The 21,444-nt window shown below is 39.6% G+C and overlaps 1 protein-coding gene across 8 annotated transcripts in view; it reads right to left on the bottom strand.

Annotated features, from left to right (window-relative positions):
- Positions 1–21,444, bottom strand: part of CAST (calpastatin) — a 129,492-nt gene that overhangs the window by 94,656 nt on the left and 13,392 nt on the right. For 3 of the 8 annotated variants that reach the window (XM_019929667.3, XM_019929668.3, XM_019929675.3), the window contains exons 2-3: positions 19,953–20,015; positions 1,458–1,529 (exon numbers count right to left, since the gene is read on the bottom strand). In XM_019929667.3, coding sequence (XP_019785226.2) covers positions 1,458–1,529; positions 19,953–20,015 — 135 coding nt within the window. The remainder of the gene's footprint in view (positions 1–1,457; positions 1,530–19,952; positions 20,016–21,444) is intronic. The other 5 variants (XM_019929669.3, XM_019929671.3, XM_019929670.3 and 2 more) reach the window with 2 other exon arrangements.

Here is a 21,444-nt window from a genome sequence, read left to right as displayed (position 1 = left end):
GATAGGAGAAGGCAGTGTCAGAAGCCAAGGAAAGAATTACAAGTTTGCCAGTAAACTAAAACAATAACTATGTGGCTAAATGTGTCCACCTCCCAGTTACACTCCCTCCCACAGCTTCCTGAGACCTAGCAGGGTTTGGGGAGGATGGCCAAATTCTTTGTAAGCATTCCATCTTGAAATGATTGGATGATACTCCTGTGTGGAAAAATGATGGGAAAGGGACTGCTTCTTACCACGAAATTCAAGGGAAAAACAAAAACAAAAACTAAGCACGATTTTCCACAAGGTACCGACCCTCTAGGAGTTTAGGTAATGATAATTCTAGAAACCATTTACAAATGATTCACTAAACCTCATGAGGTTGGGGTTTTGCTAATGAGACTTCTCATTTTAAATTATTAAGCATAAGTTAAATACAGGTCCTAATACTGTAAAAGATAGGAAGTATCCAGAAAATCTTTTTTAGTTGGAGACCTCCAAACAATAGAAGATGAGGACTACCGAGGGCAACCGCAGCAGAGATACATTTGCCCAGCCTCTTCTCATTTCTCAGTTGAGTTTTACTTTGGGTACATTTTAGGGGCTAGGAGAGCAGCTGAGACTCCAGAAGGCACTAAAATACGAACTCTTCACCAAGCAAGTAACATCCATGAGAAAGTCCACAGCCCTCCATAGGAGAGCTACCAGTTTTAAAGGAAAAATGCTTATTTACAATAGTTGTATAGGCAATCCTGAAATAGGTTAAGGTTTTTGATAATCTTGGACACACTGGAAGATCACAAGCTGAAATGGGAGGAACAAAACTATTTTATATATTGAAAACTACTAGCTAAAATGGTAGTTACATCTTATCTTGCAAGATGAAATTTCAGTGATTTTTATAAGTTGCGAAGCTTTGTAGTGTCATATTACCAAAGAAGGCTCAATCAGAGTTTATAAGGTCCAGGACCTTGTGTGAACTGGAAACCTGGCTTTGAACCCTATCTCCATCTTACTGGCTTTGTGATCTTGTCGAGGTTACTTAACCTCTCTGAGCCCAGGTTTTCTCAGGTATAAAGGAATAATAATTATAAGGTTGTGACGGGATTACCTAAGATAATTATATAGCACACTTAGCAAAGAGCCTGGTGTGGTTAATACTCATGAAGAAAATCTGGTGTGTGCAAAAGTCAAATATTATTTATAGATATTTGTGGTAATAATGCATATTTTTGGACACATTATTATATGCCAGGAAGAATAATAACATAAATAGCTTTGCGAAGTTTTAAATCATTCAAATCATTAGTAAGAAATTACATGCCTCCTGCCTCACACTACCCCCACCAGCACAGAATTGGTACTTTGTTTAAAAACTTTCAGTGATATATGGACACTGTTTACCTTCCCTACAAGTCCCACCCACTAATGGTACACCTGTAGAGTAGGGGTCTTTTCTTGCTCAGGAAATGACTGACCTTGGTGACCGGAGCTGTTCCACCAGCCTGAGTTCTGGAGGGTTGACTGCTCCCAAGCTTTGTCGCTTTTTTCTGAAAATAGGAAATATTAGTTTCTATAGGAGGAGACATCTTCACAACGTAGTCAAGTGTACATTTTCCTATCAATACAAATATCTTTTCAGGCAAAATTCAGACTAATATACTAAGTACGCAAAAAAAGAACATGTTTTTATTTTTTCATGTCTTCACCAGAAGACTATATAAATATTAAAAACAAAGAGTATTGTACATTGAATAGTCCCCAGTTGTTCAATATTCAGTGGTTTGGAGCACTACAGAAATCCTCACATGGGAGTTGTCATTTTCCACCACAGTGCACTCCCAGAACATCATCGCTCACCGTGAGAAAGTACGTGCTTTCTCTCTTACCCTGAGTGCTACGGAGAGCAGATGTTAGTACAGCCTCCACAGAGGGTGACTTAGCAGCAAGTATCAAAGATGGCAATACATCTAAAAATTTATCTTAGGGAAATAATATGACAAGAGCAAAAGCCTTTTTTCTTCAAATATATTCATCACAGTATTCTAACATCAAAAAGCTAAAAACAATATAGGTAATAATGAATGTTTATTGAGTTCTTACCATGTGCCTTACCATGTGTTTAATTATTCTACTAGAATAATAAAATTATAGGTAATAATAGAATAATAATGCTCTAATAATAGAGTATAGTACAGCACTATTGTCAGTGCTCTGTTTAAGTACCATGTGTTACAACTTATTTCATCTTCAAATTACCCAAAATAAAGCTGTTATGCCAATTTTATGGGTAAGGAGATGGAGGAATGGGATGAGTACACAACTTGGCCATGGTCACAGCTAGTCAAAAGTAGCATGTCCGTTTCAGTCCCTATTCTCTTACCTACCTACACTGCCTCCCACATAAGGGGTTATGTTATGAACAGTTACAGGATGAAATATCATATGGTTATTTAATGATCAGGTTTAGAAGAACATTCCATTAAATGTAAGTATATTATTAATATTTCACATAAAGAAATGTCACATTATAAAATAACATGAATGATATGGTCTCAAGTTCATACGGGGTTATCTTCTGATAGTGGGGTTAAGAGTGCTTCATTGTGCTTTTTTTGTAATTTCTTATTAACTATAACTACTTAACTGTTGAAAGGACAATAAACGAGGGGGGGGAAGGTAAAATACGCAGTTGCTTTCTCAACAAGGACTTGATATCTTCTATCTTTTACTTATGAATATCTATATTTCAAAGAAGCAAGCGTATAAAGTTTTATAATGTAAAATGGTGACAGTATGATCCAACATCTATAAAATGTGAAGAATGTACTGTAAGAATTGAATACAGGAGGGATGATCATGCTAATTAGGTGATATATAACACAGTGAAGAGTTGTATGTCCACATACATACAACTTCTGAAAATTTTTGAAAAATATATAATTGAGAACAATTTGGTTGAATTCTTTAACATTTAGAAGATATTTAGCAAAATTTATGTTGCTTAACTTTGTGAAAAATGCCTGCCACGGAAGCTTGAGCTGAAGCCTTCTTTTCCTTCAGGGCAAATACTACCTTAGCAAGAAGAAAAGACAGAACTTAGCTTGCTGTCCTCAGAGTACAATCTTTATGTGTCCACTGGTTGACCATTCTCAGAGCACTTCAGGAAGATCCCCGAAACAACAGGGTGGACACATTTTAATAAGATGGGTATCTGAGGGCCTTGAGAGGCCTTTGCAGAAGCCAGGTATTACCTGTAGACCAAATAGTCTATCCTAAGCATTCATGCACTACCATCAACCAAAGGAAGAAAAAATCCTAGATAAATGGGATAGAAATAAAGGAGGCTGCTAAAAAGTTAGTAATTTGAGTGTGATATGGGAGATGGTAAAAGGAGGGGATGGCCTAAGTTTTATCCATATCACAAGTCTCTTTTCAAAATACAAGGTGTCTTAACAAATAGCTTCTGATAACCATAATGTATACATGGATTCAGTGTAAGGGGTTGGATATAAGAAATGAAGACAAGAATACAGCATGGGGTTATTCATTTTAATCTCATTCTCCAATTCAACCTCCTCATTTTCCAGTGAGGAGACTGAAGCCCAGAAAGGTCAGGTCAGTGTACACTGTTCCATAGCTGTCCCACACTCTAGCTATTAGCCTGTGGTCTCAGCTATAATCAAGGAAGGTCCCATTTAAATCCCGCACTAACTACAGCTCCAATTCTCACAATCAAAATGCACATACCAGACTCTGATTTATCTGTAGAAGAATTCCACTACAACACATTAGCTAAGATTTGCCCGTGAGAATTAAAAAACTTGCTCTTCGGCTGAGTTATGATACTATTAAGTTAAAAATAACTATTTTAACTTAATACACATGCTGATTGTTTATATAAACTCAGCACACATGCTGATTTTAATTTTAACTGTATATAAACTTAAGATTTACTCTGAAAAATAATTTATTAATAAATTCAATATTTTTAAACTCAACTGAGGATATCTCAGATTTCCTGTGGGTATGACCTATTGAAGTTTGCCTTGCCCTCTGAGCTGCCTGAATTACTTAGTCTACAAAGGACCAATTTAGTTTAGCTGAAACAAGAGTAGAATTTGTAAAAATGATCCTCTATTATCTAATATTTATAAAGGGCTTAATAATGTCAGGCACTTAAAACACAACACAAAAGCTTAGAAATGCACATACATACCAGAGCACAGACCCCTTATTCTCAGATTAGTAACCATACAGACTGTTTTGGCTGATATATGACGTGGTTCTCTCTTCAATTGTGTTTGACTTCATGCATCCCTCTACTTATTGGACAGACACTTATTGAACCCTGGCCAGGAGCCTGGTCCTATTCTAGGCAGTGGGGATATAATGACCAATTAAACAAACAAACAAAAAAAGGTCTTACTCTCGTAGTGCTTACATTCCAGTAGGAGGACTCAGACTCTAAATAAGTCAACAAAAGCCAAGATGATTTCAGAGAGTGATGAGTGCTATAAAGTCAATAAAACAGGGTCATGTAACAGAGAGTGGCTGGCTGAGGGTTCCTTCAGACAAGATAGACAAAGAAAGACATTTGACTGAGACCTGACTATAAATAAACCAATCATGTAAATATTGCATGGGGGAAGGGAGGCATTCTAGATGGTAGAGTAGCACATGCAAAGGCCCTGAGGTAGGATGGGATGGGTTTGGCAAGTTGGAGGAACAGAAATAAAATATGTTCCTGCAGCTGAAGCAAGATGGGCACAGGCATACATGGTATGAGATGATACAGGATGCTGGATCAAGATATTTGGTCTGAAGTGAGGTGGGTTCATTATGGCCCCGCAGTCGGGTGTGTTTGGGCTCATCAGTTTCTTCCAGGCCTTGGCTTGCTTCCTGACCTTCTCTGAGTACCATCTAGTCCTTGTGAGTCCTCCTTTGCCTGCATGTGAAAAGTTCTCAAAGTCCTTTGGCTTCACATCACCTTGTACTTAGTTTTGCAGTGTCTTCCTCACCCTCACTCCCGCTCACCCTCACCATCAGCATCGGTCCTTAGAAATCCCACTCTGGCCTGGACACATTTCTCACCCAGCTAGGTCTGCATATTCACAACTGTGATAGGGCTGGATCTACCCTCAGATAGAACAGAATTCATTTACTCAAAGTAAGTGAAAACTCAAAACAAGCTCACTCAAACATGATTCTGCATTTGTCCTAACACACAGGTATGCTGTGGTCTCCAAAAGATTAAGATGTTAAATGAGAACACCAATCCTAGGATAATTCAAATTTTGAGTTAAACTATTTTTCTTCATTTCCATAAACCCATAGACTAAAGGTTACTGAGCAGATTTTCCCTTGCCATTCAATCACATTCCCTCTATTATTTATGAGCGCTTCTTTGTTTAACTTAAGTTTTATAGAAAGGAAATGGTCAGCAACAGCTTGCCCTCATTCCTCTATATCAGGTCGCAGTCCTGGCTGAGTCATTCGTTCCTTGCAGGACAGCCTGTCACAGGGCCTCAGTCCTGATGATTGACAGGGGCAGAAGTGTAATCGTCCACACCAGATTTACCTCTACTGGACTCTAACCCCAGGACATCAAGTCCCGTCCATTTACAGAGAACTTGTGTGATTTCTCCTGCTTGGGTGCAGACTCCTGAGTATACACAGGTCCTGTTCCCATGGACTATGAATCCACACCTTCTACTGCAAGCAGCCTCCCCCTTCTCAAAAGAGGTTGAGTCTGCCAGCCACAAGACTGGTAAAACAGGCACCTCTGCTTGCACAGACAAGATCGATAAAGAACACACAGACTAGATCCATCCTATATGCTGCTGTAGGAAGACATGAATAGAATTAATGGCGTGCCTTTCTTGTATGTTTGTTGTGGTTCATAATAAAAGGTTTTATTGAATGAATCAGAACTCAAGTCTTAAAAACTGTTTTCAAGTAACAGTGAAATTCCAAGAGCCAGGCAAAGCTGTGTCATTATCTCCTAAAATCTCAGGAAAGGCCCCTCAAGTGAGGCTTCATGTCATCCTAAGACCTAGTGAATCTGTAAAGAAAAGTGCCGAATTCTCTAGAACAATGGTCCTACTTTTTGACACATGTGGCAGGAATCCTGGCTGTACCCAATGCCAGCTGTGAGACCTCAGGCAAGTTTATGAGCATTTCTAAACACGAATTTTCTCACGTGAAAAATGAGAATAACCCTACTTGTACCTCAGAGAGAGACTGAGAGGATTAAATGAGATGAGGTATGGCCTGAATTCTGTGGCCCACATGTTGGAAAACCCCACTCTGAAGAGAGAGGCCCAAGGCCTTGAACAGGTAGCAATGGGACAGACTCATCTCTCCAGGGCAACCCCAGTGCATCGAATTTCAACTCATGAGGGGTCTTAGTGGCTGTTGAGAATTTTCTATGAGCTTTTGTTATTTATATAATAGAAAAAGAATTGTTTCTTCATTGGATAGAAAGTGATTTTTCTTTAGGACTAGCCATGATTCTATTAATGGATGCAGTTACTTGGAAACAGTTTGATCCTTTTGAGGTTTGCTTTTAAGCGCTGCTAGGTTGGACAAGAGCAGCCTTCAGATAGAAGTAATTTGTTTTCAATACAGCAATGATACCCTTCTGAGTACTCTACCCAGTGATTCCGACTGGTGAGAACATGTCCTGTTCCTGGCCTTGTGTGAGGTCTGGAGATTACGTGAAAGTATAAATGCAATGCATCTAAGCCCACAGTCAGAGATACTATGATTACTCAATAAATGCTAGCTAAGGGAAACCCGGGACCACTTCCAGGGTTGACGCTGAAAGGCCTACCTAATGAGTTAGGCCGACCAGAGCCAGATCAGCAGGTCCTGATATTCGTGCATCAGCTGTCAAAGATGACGGCCCCTCTGGACCTTGCTCTGATAGGTCCCATAGGTGTCGTCACTGTCACACGGTGTGTGAGTGTGGGCGTGTGTGTGGGGGGGTGTGATTTGGGGTCAACAAGATCTGCAGGAATAGACGTGACCTCAATATGTTTCCTGAGAGTGGCAAGGATCCTGCTGAGGTACTACAGGGTGTCAGGACAGGATATGGAACAGGTGATTTCAACAGCCTTGGTGGCACATATATTAGTAAAATATCTGGAGAACACTAAAACTCATTAGTAAATGAACAAAGAAGTAAGTCGGTGACTCGGCTTATAAATGAGAAAAATTTAACTCAACTTCATAGTAAAAGAAGGTACTTCAGTCTGTAAGCTGGGCCACAGCCTCCTTTCAAATACAGCTTTGTTTCCTTTTTACATTAATGATGTTCTTATGTAAGAAAATTTGGATTAAAAAGTAAGGAGTGTTTCTGCCTTAAATAACTAAAGAAAACCCTCGACAGCTATATGCAACAGTGGTTTTCAGAGGCTGGACACCAGGCAGCAAGAACACTATTCCCTGCGAGGGAAACAAACCAGGGGCGCCCTGTGATCGCCACAGCTTACTGCCTGCAGAGTTTCCAGCTGCCGGATCATGCAACGGCTGTCTGTCTCTCTGGGTTGAGGAGATGGAGCTGGGAGTTTGAGGGTCAAGGGCACTCGAGGGGCTCAAAGGGAGGGCGCCAGAGAGGAGAGCTACAAAAGTGAGCTCCAGAAATCTGCATGTGCATGCCTGTGAGGAGATCCTGAGTCTGGGGAAAGACCACCCATAAGGAGCAGAGGCATAATCACAGGGGCTCCCAGGGACCAGGAATAGGACATGTTTCCAGCAGTCAGAATCACTGGGTAGAGAATGCAGAAGAAAAAGTAGGACTGGAATTTCCCTGGTGGTCCAGTGGTTAACACTCCACGCTTCCACTGCAGGGGGCACAGGTTCAATTGAATAAGAAGAAAAAAAAAACAAGAAAACGTAGGCCTCCTCTAAAGGTTGCTCTGTTCTAGCCAAACAAAGATTAAAAGCAAACCCCAAAGGATCAAAGTGTTTCTAGGTAACTTAACTGTGTCCCAGAACAAAGCTCAGGAAAACTTAAAGCAACAATAATAAAAAACACACAATGCAATATAAAATTCGTATCTGTTTATCATCTAATCAAAAATTACAAGGCATGCATAGAAGCAGAAAACTACAACTTTGTTTTCCAAACACAGGAAAATATAATGTTCAAAAAGCATAGTATACGCGGGCCTCTCACTGTTGCGGCCTCTCCCGTTGTGGAGCACAGGCTCCGGACGCGCAGGCTCGGCGGCCATGGCTCACGGGCCCAGCCGATCCGCGGCATGTGGGATCTTTCCGGACCGGGGCATGAACCCGCATCCCCTGCATCGGCAGGCGGACTCTCAACCACCGCGCCACGAGGGAAGCCCCAAAAAGCATAGTATCTTGATTGCAGGGCTGACTACGTGAATCTACACATGTAACAAAATGGCATAGAACTATATATACGTGTACCAATGGCAGTTTCCTAGTTTTGCTATTGTACTATAGTTGCAGGAGATGTAACCAATGGGGAAGCTGGGTGAAGGATACACGGCACCAGCCATACTATCTTTGCAACTTTCTGGTAATCTATAATTATTTCAAAAGAAAAAGTTTTTTAAAAGTATGTTCAGGAGAGACATAGCAAATATTTTTTTAAAAACCACCCAAATCAAATTTCTAAAGATAAAAATGTCTGAGATAAAAAATACACTGGGAGGCCGGCGGGGAGGGAGGGGAAAAAAAAAATACACTGGGATTAAGAACTGATGAGACGTTGCAGAAGAAAAGATTAGTGAATTTGGAGATCTAGCAATGGAAACTATCCAAAATGAAACAGAGAGTGAAGGGCTAGAGGACAGGGAACAGAGCATCAGTGAGCTGTGGGGCAACTCCAAGCAGCCCATACATATACAACCGCAACCTCCAAAGAAGAGAGAGATGAGGAGACAAAACAAAATATTTGAAGAAATAATGGTCAAAACATTTCCAAATTTGATCAAAACTATAAACTCACCAATCCAAGAAGCTCAACAAATACCTTTTAAGAGTGAGGAGCTGGGTACAAAGAAAGGGTCAAGTTGGGTTTTAGATTCCCATCCCCCAAAGATTCCAGTGATAATGAAGTCAACCTGTGGGTGAGAGTTCTTCTGCCCCAGCTAAGACACAGTGCCCTTCCCTGCCATGAAGGTGTCAAAGAGTTCCTGAAGGTTCCAATCCAGCGATTCTCTTCTCCACCCCGAAGTGTGAGAAAGGGAGCTGGTCCACATTTCCACCAAAGTAATAGCCTTCAAGAGAAAGCAGGCTAGGGATTCTCCAGTTTGAGATAATCCGTTACATAACAGATTAGATGTTATATTTGACAGAATTTGTGAGCACACAAATACACAAGAATGTTTGCATTAAATGAACATCGAAACCCTCAAGGGTTCAACTTGGTAGCTAACACATTCAAATAATTGCTCAAGCCATTTTTAAAATCCTGTTTGTTGAATGGTCTTCAGAAGCTTCAACATTATTTTTAGCTGACAGTTTTTTTCTTTCTTAGCATTTTCTAATCAGTGCATTTTTAGATCAGTGGTGTCCTAGGCTTGATGAAATGTAGTATTTTTCAGGATAAGAATTCTCATTAAAATATATGTTTTGACACATTTGTTGACAAATCAGTTCCATTAGTTAATAGTCACCCCCTAGAATGAAAAGAAATATTGTGTTTCCACATGAAAACACATGCTTTATTGGAAAATAGTATCTAGGAAAAGACATCTTTCAAAGGGAGGTCAGGTACCCCAACACTAGCAATCACAAGGCTGTGACTCTTATTCGCAAATGTTCGTTTACACCATGGTTCTAAGTAGTCTACAAACAAGTACAAGTTGCTATGACTACAGAAGGAAGTATAAATGGGTGCTACCCCCAATGCAATTTGGTAAATAGGATATGTTAGTCCCCTGGGAAACACTGATAAATAGGTCATAATGATGTCTTATTATTAACTCACAACCTAACATAGAAATTTACTCAGTGAATGAAACGTCACCTCCACAAAGCCCTTAATAACACACGTTATGGTGGCCAGCACTGAATTTTCTTTCCTGATTACTCAGTGCCTTTCATTATCTCCAACTGGAAGTCCTTGAAGTGGTCTATCTCATGTCTTTCTAGTCTCGAGATGGCTGCATTGACTGGGAGTCAGGAGAACGCTATCTTTCTCCTGGCTCTACCTCTGCTGTGACTTAGCTTCCTTCCCTGCTTCATTTACTATCCATAAGGAGGGAGCAGCTGTGCCTACACTTACATTTTAGATCCAAAGGAATGGGAATGATTTAACCTTGTTTTATGATCTTCCTGAGTAAAAAGAGGGTATAATACAAGGAAGAAAGAAGGCAGTGAAAAGTTAGAGAAGTGAGTTACAAAAATTGACAACAGTGGTAAGAAAGTCTATGGAGTTAGCTTTAAGTAGAATTCTGAAAATAGATAATTTTATGAACAGTTTTGGATACTAGTTGAAAGTATAGACTGGAAAATATGTTCCATCCTGGCTCCACTATTATATAACTGTGTGACCCTGAACAGGTCATTTAATCAAGTTGTGCCTCAATTTCCTCATCAGGAGAATGGGGTGCTTGTAAGGTGTGTGTGTGTGTGTGTGTGTGTGTGTGTGTGTGTGCGCGTGTGTGTGTGTGTGTGTAATGCCTACATATGTGTTAGGCAATATCAAATGATTGCTAGTTCTCTACTACCTTTATCAAATCTATAAAAGTAGTTCTTACATAATTCGTTTTCCCTCTTATTAAACTACTTCTCACCAAAGTGTTAATAATTAATATATTATCCCTCCTAGGAACATCCACAATTTAAAAGAGGACCCAAGGGAAGGCAATGCTTAACTCAAAGTTTAAGGAAGTTGCTAACGGTGGAATTTCAGCCATCAACAACAAGCCAACTGGGAAAATATTAGATGATGCCTCCTGAATATATCTACTCGACAAGACTGCCCCCACCTCAGGGGTGGGGATGGTGTGTATCTCTAAACCTCTTTAAGTTGTATGTCACATTTTTGTTTTGCATTCTTGTATTCACATATGTATGTCCTTTTCAGAGAAAAAGATCAGTTTTCATCGGATTTTGAAGGGACCATAAACTAAAAATAATTAATAATCCTTGGGACTTCCCTGGTGGCGCAGTGGTTAAGAATCCACCTGCCAATGCAGGGGACATGGGTTCCAGCCCTGGTCCGGGAAGATACCACATGTTGCGGAGCAACTAAGCCCGTGCGCCACAACTACTGAGCCTGTGCTCTAGAGCCCGCGAGCCATAACTACTGAGCCCGCGTGCCACAACTACTGAAGCCCGCGCGCCTAGAGCCCATGCTCTGCAACAAGAGAAGCCACCGCAGTCAGAAGCCCGAGCACCACAAGGAAGAGTAGCCCCTGCTCGCTGCAACTATAGAAAGCCCGTGCACAGCAACAAAGACCCAATGCAGTCAAAAAAAAAAAAAAAAAGTCCTTGCCCTCTAAGCTGCCTTAGTGCTTAAATCCTAATTCTCTGTCCATATCTAAGAGATGCACTTCTAGTCAAACACATGCACACGCGCCCGCACATACACACGGTGGCGGCAGCCGCCTTACTCTGGAAGGTTCCAAAGGAAAAAGACGCACATGTAAAACACTTCTCCCTTTAAGGTCTAAGCAGACGGATGCATAGATTTAGTTTTGATCATTGTTAAAACACTCTCTTCCATTATTCTTTTACTATCTATGCTGTTTATTATTCTTTTTCCTCTGATTAAAAGAAAATACATTTAGAATAAAGAGAAAAGTAGTAAGAAGAAAACGTAAATTACTCCAAATCTTACCAATCAAGACAACTACTTTCAGTTATTTCTCTATTTTTATGCAAATACATAAATATGCACAATCTGTTAAATACATGGAATTGCTGGTCTTTCATCATTTTTCTTTACCTATAACAAACACGTTCCTCCGCTGCTACATGTTCTGCAAAGCATGGTGTTAAAGATGCCTTAGTCACTATGTTTGTGCTGTAACTTCACCAATTCATTATGGCTGTACACTTGTTTCTCCCCTAGTTTGTTATTATTATAAATAAAGCTATGGAGAATATCTTTGTACATAGCTATCGAGTACACCTCTGATTATGTACTTGAAACAAATTCCTAGAATTGGAATTTCTTGGTCAAAAAGATTTAATTTTTTTTCTTATTCATGACTCTCAGTCACTTATTTCTCATTTCTAAATACCATTTATGTCTTCATTAAAGGAAAAGTTTAATCATATTTTTAACATTTCTAATCTTATAATTTTTAAGTTTTCAAATATTTGAAGAAATTTATATAAAAGTCAAAATCAAAGCCCTTTCTTCTTAAAACACACACACACACACACACACACACACACACACACACACTCCTAACATATGCTCATTCAGAAAAACAAAGTTGGCAAGGTATTATCACTGCTGAGACAAGAAATATTTTATTCCAACTGAACACTGTACAAGAAATTTCCTCCTTTTAACCACTGGGTGTCCCCTGAAGTGTATGTTTAAAGTAAGACAGCTATTGCCAGATCTATGTAACAAGCAATTCAGCAACGTCTCATCGCATAGCTGGTGGTAAGAACCCTCATTTTTTTTTTTTTTTTTTTTTAGTGCGCGGGCCTCTGACTGCTGTGGCCTCTCCCGTTGCGGAGCACAGGCTCCGGACGCGCAGGCTCAGCGGCCATGGCTCACAGGCCCAGCCGCTCCGCGGCATGTGGGATCCTCCCAGACCGGAGCACGAACCCGTGTCCCCTGCATCGGCAGGCAGACTCTCAACCACTGCGCCACCAGGGAAGCACCCCCTCATTATTTTTTAAATGCATTATTTAAAAATTTAGCCATTCAGCTTTCTACTCGGCTTTCACTTTTCAGTGAAATAGATGTATGGTTTCAGACTTTACTGAGTCTACTCAGTGTTTTAAGAAAGTAAGCTGAGAAAAAAGTAACAAAATTCAGAGAAGTAATTTTTATCCCAAGCACTAAGTAAAACCAAAATTGGAATGTGAATATGAGATCACTTTAGCTCTCAGTTTCCTGTAAGTAAAGTGTTTTCTTTGAGACTGTATTTGCAGATTTCAGAGTGATATATTTCTGCAATGTACTAAAGTCCAAATATTCTGCATCTTGAGCTCAAATTAGACCACTTAGGAGCAAGAGGCTTGGTCTGCAAAAGAAAGAGAACAGGGGTGCCAACCTTAACGTGAAAAGCTAACCAGGAAGTCTACATTCTTAATGATTAAGATACACGTATGTTTAGAATTCACTCCAGAGTGCTTTCCAAATAATGTCTTTCTTATTTGATATTGTGATTAATGAATCAATTTACCTGTGAACATCTGGCAAACAATCCAAGAAATCTGTACCGTGTGATGCCATCTTGGTCACACTTATCTCTTTTCGTGTAAATGAACATTGATTTCAACTTTTTTTTTTTTGCTTTATCTGATGTTTGCTATATAAATGCATGTACATTGGAAGAGAAGAACAGTCATCTATGCAGAATCTCCGCTTACTCAGCACCCACTTACTCAATCCACTTAATCATAACAGGAACAGCTCCCAAGGGAACCTACAATACCCCAGTCTCCAAACAAGAAACTTTCCTCAGCCCTCACAATTCTAGAACTATTATCAGCCTAGACCCTTCTTCCAGCCTCCCCACAGATGGCACTGCAGCATCCGGGTTCCCCCACCCCTTTAGCTGCTTCTTCTTTCACTTGTTCACTGGTTTCTCCTTCCTACATCCTCCATGCTGGCATTTATCAACGTTTGCTTTTAGTTTCTCTCTTCTCTCTCTACACTCTTTTCTTCGATAATTTCAACCAAGAATTTTGGCAGTGAGGGTTAGAAAGGAAGATGGAATGGGAGCTTGAGCAGTTTCAAAAGAAATATTTTTAAATAGTTTACGATGAGGAAGACTAAACCGATAAGTAGTCTAAAGAGGAGTCATTAAATAAAGAGTAAAACGAATGAGGGAATAGTTGAAGGAACAAGGTCCTAGGAGAAGTGGGAAGAAAGAGGGTTAGTACCAGCTCCCTGCCACCAAAGCCTCCCATGTGGTTCAATGATCCCTTGAAACTGCAGCACCCTTGATGTGCTTCAGAGCCACCCTGTCCCCAGGACACGGTAAAGCAGAGTTGGCTAAGGGATGGGGTTGGTGGGGGCATTTTAAAAATAAAGGAAAAAGGAAATGAGAAGAGGAAAAAAGGAAGAAAAGTTCATGTGTGCCAGGAACTGTGTTATGCATGCCATAAGAATTATGTGTGTTACTCAAAATGTGCTCATTAGACCACCATCAGAAGATACGAGTCACCTGGGGTGACTGGTAAAAATACTGATTCCCTGATCCCATCTTGGATCTGATAAATCAGAATGTCTGGAGATGGGGTCCAGGAGCCTGAAATTTTCATCCTATCTCCAGGTGATTCTTAGGCATGTTAAAACTTGAGAATCTCTGCATCATCTCACATAATGTCCTAGAAGGTGAGGGATAGAGAGTTTTTAATAATTTTTTATGACACTAAATCAGTGCTCTACACAATTACCAAGCATTCTGTAATAATGCTGATTGAAACATAAAAGACTTTATGACGGCAACTTGCTGAGAGATTTTGACTTCACGAATGAACTGTTTTTGGAAGGCCATAACAAGCTATTATGTACATTTGGTATATGATAAAATATTATTGACTTTATGACAGGACTCATACATATTCAGTCCTTAGATGACACAGATATCTTGCTATGGGCACAATTTCAGGTTATCATCCCTTTCATCCCTCTTGAATCAGTCATTCCTGTATCTTTGAGAAGCTAATAAAGTCTAGAGGTAAGACTGAAAAAATAAAAACTTTAAAACAGGATATTTCAGGACTCATATTTAATTGACTTGTCCATCAGGTTTCCAGGACTTATGACCTATTCTAAAGTCAATAAATTTAACTCCTATTCAATTCCTTTGATATTTTGTTAACTTTGATTCCAATTTCCTATGCTATAAGGTACACTCTTCAGAGACAATTTTGGTGGGACCTACGATCTTAGGCAATTGGGCTCATTACTCCAAAGCGCAAGAACGAAGGGTATTTTATTGCTGCATGATATAATGTTCATATATTTATATGTTCTTTTATAGAGGCAAAATGCTTAACTATTTTTATTAGCCACTCCCTACTACTTATATAACATTTTGTATATCACAGATTCTTAATCTAAAAGCACATTATTTCCATATTCTTTGTTAAAGAGGGACTGTACTTTCTAGCAATTGGCATATGTTTCTGGGTGTTACACAGAGTTGTTTTGAAACAAAAGGACTACTAAGCTTAATGAACTACCAAACTTCCTTCCTTTTTTAATGGGAAAGGCTTGGCAATATGTAGTCAACAAAAGAATTTGAGTCCTGGTTAGAAATCAATAAGGGGCTCACTTTTATTGCTAAACAAAGTTCTCTTCATTGCCTAGTGATAGTACTAATAATAAGGCCACAACAATAATAATAGTAGTAATAATAATAACAATAATAGCAGCTCGCATCTATATAGCACTTCGTGTGTCCCAGGCACTGTCCTGGACACTTCATATGCTTGGTCTCATTGATCTTCACATTAACTTATGCAGAGGCTATTGTTATCTCCATGTTACACATGAGGAAGGTACCCTTAGTGAAGCAAAGTAATTGGCCCAAGAACACACAGCTAGGAAGTGGCAGAGCTGGGAGCAAGTCCATGCAGTGGGACTCTATAGAGTCTGCACGCAGCCACTACAATGTGCTGCCTCCATGGGAACCATGGACTGGGTGGCAGGCTAACTGGATTAGGAGTGTGGCTCTTCAAAGCTTCCACAGCACGTGAGAAAGAAGATGCTCTCACTGTGGTCTCAGAATGGCAAAGCATTTTTCTCCTGAATTTTATAAACTACCCGCATTTTTCTCAGAATTCAACCTGAATACATGTCTTAGGATAAATTGGCTATTTGAATGTCTACATAATGTCTGGTATTTTAACTGTAGGTTTTGAACTTAAATTTATGGATTGCTCTTGTAGACCCATTTGGTAGGCTCCACATAAGAAAATACTAAATTCTAAATTGTAAGAATAAAAGAAAAAGAAACCGCACATGCACCGAAGCAGGAAAAACAAGCTTTCTAAAAATAAATATAAGGCTTCCCCAGACATCTTCTCTATAGCACAAAAAGTCAGAAGACCATGGAGCAACAGGTACTGAACTTCAAGGGAACAGAACTGTTACCCAAAAATGTACAATTTTGTACTAATTTCTTGTGTGAAGCCAGCAGAAAAACATGCTTAGGATCCACACAGACACAGAAAATCACCATCTGTGTTCCTTCGCAGAAAAAAATTATCTTAAAAATATTCTAGTCAATGAAGAAATAAATCAAAATTTAGAACTAAACAATGGGGAAACTACAGTTGAAAAGGATTTTGGAACTTCCTTTAGTGAGTTTAGCCTTCCAGATCAGACACCCAGGGGATTCTGGATCTCTAGGTAAGCCAGGTGGGACTGCCCTTGGGGCACCTGTTCAGCTTTGCCTCCTTCTTGGCACTGGGACATGAACTTGTCCAGCCACAATCAACTCCCCACAGTTAAAACAGACAAGAGATTGTAATAACCTATCACCCCTTAAAATAACATTTGCTGGGCTTCCCTGGTGGCGCAGTGGTTGAGAGTCTGCCTGCCGATGCAGGGGACACGGGTTCGTGCCCCGGTCCGGGAAGATCCCACATGCCGCGGAGCAGCTAGGCTAGGCCCGTGAGCCATGGCCGCTGAGCCTGTGAGTCCGGAGCCTGTGCTCCGCAACGGGAGAGGCCACAACAGTGAGAGGCCCGTGTACCGCAAAAAAAAAAAAAAAAAAATTCTCATAGACACTCAACTCCATCCTCAAGCATTTATATTGCAAATGCAATATGACAAATGATATTTTAGTTGCAAGAGTCTACTGAAATTGCTGCAGACCTCCTAGGATCACTTAGTGGTTGTATAGGGGTCATACTCAAGACAAGTAAGAGCTATTTATGGTAGCAGGAGAAAAAGAGCTCTGAAATTCACACAGCTGCATTCATCCCCAGATATTTTTACATATGACAATATAATAATGGTTCTTGCCTAACCCTAATCATTTTTACTCTGGGTTAAATCTTCCTGAAGCCCTCCTCTATACCTTTTTTCTTGCATCTCCAAATGAAATGCAGCAGAACAATAAAGGGAGAAGGAAAAAACACTGAGAAGTACCCTTGAGCATAGAAAGTACATTTTCAAACTGACTTTGTTTCAAAGGCCTGAGTTTGTCCTTGGAAGCCTAACCAGTATGTTTGCATATGCTTGGGGACAACAAATTATTCACCCTTTGGAGGCACATGCTAGTTTGAAAATGGATTACCAAAAACCCAAACTAAGCTTCTTAATCTTACTTCTTGTTCAACAGAGCAGTAGATGAGAAAATATTTGGGAGAAAGAATCAGTTTTGGGAAACCTTTCTCTGGTAATCTTAAGAGGATGGCAGCCAACTGTGGGTGGTAGGATAGGCAGATTACAAGTCCAGATTGCACATGGTTTTATAATCATGAACATAAAGGCTAAAATAACGTCTAATGTAGGATGGTTTCCTTGAATTGTCTCCAGGGCCATAGTATGTCATCAATGACTTAACTGCACATGACATAAAGAATCAGAGATCCTTTAGAGACAGACCATATCGGAAATATAACTCGACTACCAAGTTATCATACCCACACATCTGTCCACCCTATCAAATAGATCTGGGCAGAATTTGGTGAGATAATAAACAATCTCCAGTCTCAGACTATCTGAATCTCTGCAGTGATTTATGCCCTGATAGCAGGGCAAAGCCTCTATCTCCTCTCTTCTGCCAGCTGGGACGGAGCAGAACAGACCAACATGACCAGGCTCTGGCACAAGTGCAAGAGTTGTAAATCTGAATTTCTCAGAAGTGTTATGAAACAATGTCAGACTTGCCTGAATTGCTGATAAAGAAAAGAAAAATTCTTTCTTTCTTCTCTCAAGGTGGAAGTTCAGCCTTTCAGTTTCGAAAAACTGAAAGTACAGTCATCATACTGACACAGAAGTTTCAAATTCTCCCCTGGCTGCATTGATAACAGGACTACTTATCAGTTTTCCCAGGCCCTTTATAAATATGAAAATAAGGCACTTTATAGTCTGGATATATAAAAGACCTATCACTGGGCAAGCAGTTGTTGCCTAAACCAACAATGCCTGTACATTCAAGGCATAATATTTAAGCTTCCACATAATAACATAATTGTTGAGAATAATCCTATAAGAACTAGGTCACTATCCACTTGATTGTACTGGAAAAGAAGATTTCCTTTTTTGTGCAAATAGTTTAAACTTGATAAATATTAATAGAGAATAACATCTAAAAACATTATTTCCTAGTCTGGAGAAAAAAGAGACACTATAGTTTTCAAACAGGAAACTATTTGATACTTTGATAGATATCTGGGAATATATTTAAAGAGTAGGGTTGATGGGGAACTGAGTGATATTATATAGATTTTCATGCTAGTAAAAGGGGAAAAATGTGGTATTCTTCCCATGGAAAAAATTTTTAAATAATATAACCAAGAAGCAGGATAAAATCTTAATAAAAGTTTATTTTTACTTTGTAAAGAAATCTTGCCTTCCATGGGTACAAAACCTTACTGCAAATTTGCGTGGTAAGAAATAATCTAAAATATATTTTCATGGGTGTTGGTAATGGAAACAATAATAGACAGCTGTGGACAAAACCTTAGTGCAGAATTCATAGCAAGTTCTAGTCATAGTGGCCTTCATACTAAATATATTGAAATATATTGAATATTTCAAAACTGCAGCAAATAAGCAGAAAGAGGAGCTAGATTCTAGGTTTCTGGAAACACGTTAATAATATAGAGAAAAATAAAATGATCACTTTTTGCTTTCTAAATTTCTAGCTACCTTTCAGGACCTGGCTCTTTTACAAACTGGAAATGATAACAATTTCTACTGAATGAAGATGAATGTTCCATTGAGATTTAAAATGTGAAAAGCAGCAAAAGGAAGGCAAGCCCAGTACCCTTTTGGAGGATAGAACTTTCACATGACTCTTCCATGGAGAGCAGGCCATGTTAACAGTGCACATAATGAGGCATCATTCAGTGAAAGAAGAAATTCACAGGCTCAAAGAAAACACATCTCAAAGTGAGGAGGTTTGGTTTTACTAGTATTTCCACAGAATGGATCCAAGTAAAAATAGTCCTTTTCTCTCCCTTTTGTTTATGAACCTGAATAACTGGTTTGATCTGGGTTATCACTGCCCTCCTTTCACAGTGACTCTCATAAAAAAAGATTTCCTGGGGCTTCCCTGGTGGCGCAGTGGTTGAGAGTCCGCCTGCCGATGCAGGGCACACGGGTTCGTGCCCCGGTCCGGGAGGATCCCGCGTGCCGCGGAGCGGCAGGGCCCGTAGGCCATGGCCCCTGGGCCTGCGCGTCCGGAGCCTGTGCTCCGCAGCGGGGGAGGCCACAGCAGTGAGGGGCCCATGCACCGCAAAAAAAAAAAAAAAAAAAACAACAAAAAAAGATTTCCTTTTCAACTATAGCATTTGGTTTCCCCTCCTACATGTTTCGTTCACCAAAACAAACAAAAAACAGTTAAGATTCACCAATTCCTACAGGGAAAACACCCTAAATAACTGAGTTCTATTCCTGAACGGAAACAACTTCTAGATGTTCCTCTCCAAGGAACTTTATTTTTTTAATTTATTTTTAATGATTGCCACTTATAGTGTTAAATCAAATCGTAGTTAAAATTAAATTTACCAATATTCCAGTAGGAGATATTTGCTACCTCATTATTTACTTCAAGACAGAATTCACAATTTAAAAACAAGAGAAAATGAAAACCCAGTATTGTGGAAATTACCTCATCTGATCCTTTCTTTTCTCCTGACTTTGAAGGCGATCCACTGGTTTTTCCATCGGCACGCTATAAAAGTATTTAAAAAGATAATGTTTAATAGAGGGAGGTGATACAAGATAATATAATAGTGACTTTAATCCCAAAGGGCTAAATATATAGACTGTAAAAACAAGGACCCCTTTCATCTTCCTCCTGAGAATTGTTGATAATTCGATACCAACGTAGGTGGCCTTCAAAAATTAAGGGAAGCTACAGACATTCATTTGGGATGCAGAAAATCAGTCTGTAATTAACCAGACAGATCTGATGGTGATGCTAAGGTGGCATCTCGTCTCCTACAAAATGTCTCATGGAATTTTAAAGCCCAAATTGCCAGCATAAGAGACACCTAGCTCCTCATGGAGATGAGATGTCTGAGGACCATGCTGAGCCTACGCCATTACTTAAGCCTCAGTTCAGCATGAACTCAAGGGAGGGCCACCCCTTATCAACCATCACTTTCAATGGCTCTTGGAAATTCTCTGGAGTTCTTTCTGTCTGAGTATTTACCAACACAGAAAGATAAATCCTGCACTGGAAAGACCATACCTGCAACTTTCATTAACTATGGCTTTAGAATTTCATTATGTTCTGAAACAGAATTATTTTTCTCACTAGAACACTGGTGATTAAAGGAAATATTTTTACGTGGTACGTGAAAGCTTCAAATAGCTCACATGTTCATTTGTTTTGATAAGATAAAAGAAGCCATGAAGATTATTGAATTTTTTTGAGAAATAAAAAAAAACGTATGTTCCTGAAAAGGGGGTACAGAGAATTACTTCAGGGCTTCCCTGGTGTAGCAGTGGTTGGGAGTCCGCCTGCCGATGGTGGGGACGCGGGTTCGTGCCCCGTTCCGGGAGGATCCCACGTGCCGCGGAGCGTCTGGGCCCGTGAGCCATGGCCGCTGAGCCTGTGCGTCCAGAGCCTGTGCTCCGCAGCGGCAGAGGCCACAGCAGTGAGAGGCTCGCGCACCGCAAAAAAAATAAAAAATAAAAAAATAAAAAAGAATTATTTCATTTCTTGCACATGTGGGATGTGCAAGAAAGTGGGAAAAGAAATCTAAATATAAGAAAATAAAAAGCTCACCATTGGGTTCGACCCCAATCACCTTTAGTTAAATCAAAACATAAAATCCCATTATGTTCTCTAGAGCTGAATCACAACCTGAATATGTAGGACACTTTAAGTTATTCGAATTAAAAAGAATGGCAATAATAGTAATAATTTTTATCATTCTTTATTATTTACAAGGCTCTTTCATATACACTTTTATCTGATACAAAAAAAGAGGCTCGTGTGATTTCATAGATTAAGAAAACTAAGAATAAAAGTCATGTGATGTGCTTTTAGTGAGGACATACACCTAGTAAATGAGAAGTTTGCAGAGCATGTTTTCTGACTTCAAATCTATTGTTTGTCACTATACTATGATAAATGAAATAAGATAATATTC

Source organism: Tursiops truncatus, chromosome 3 (genome assembly GCF_011762595.2).
Source record: "Tursiops truncatus isolate mTurTru1 chromosome 3, mTurTru1.mat.Y, whole genome shotgun sequence".
Lineage (NCBI taxonomy): Eukaryota > Metazoa > Chordata > Mammalia > Artiodactyla > Delphinidae > Tursiops > Tursiops truncatus.
The sequence above is the reverse complement of the archived record's forward strand: the minus strand, read 5'-3'. Positions and strand labels throughout refer to the sequence as shown.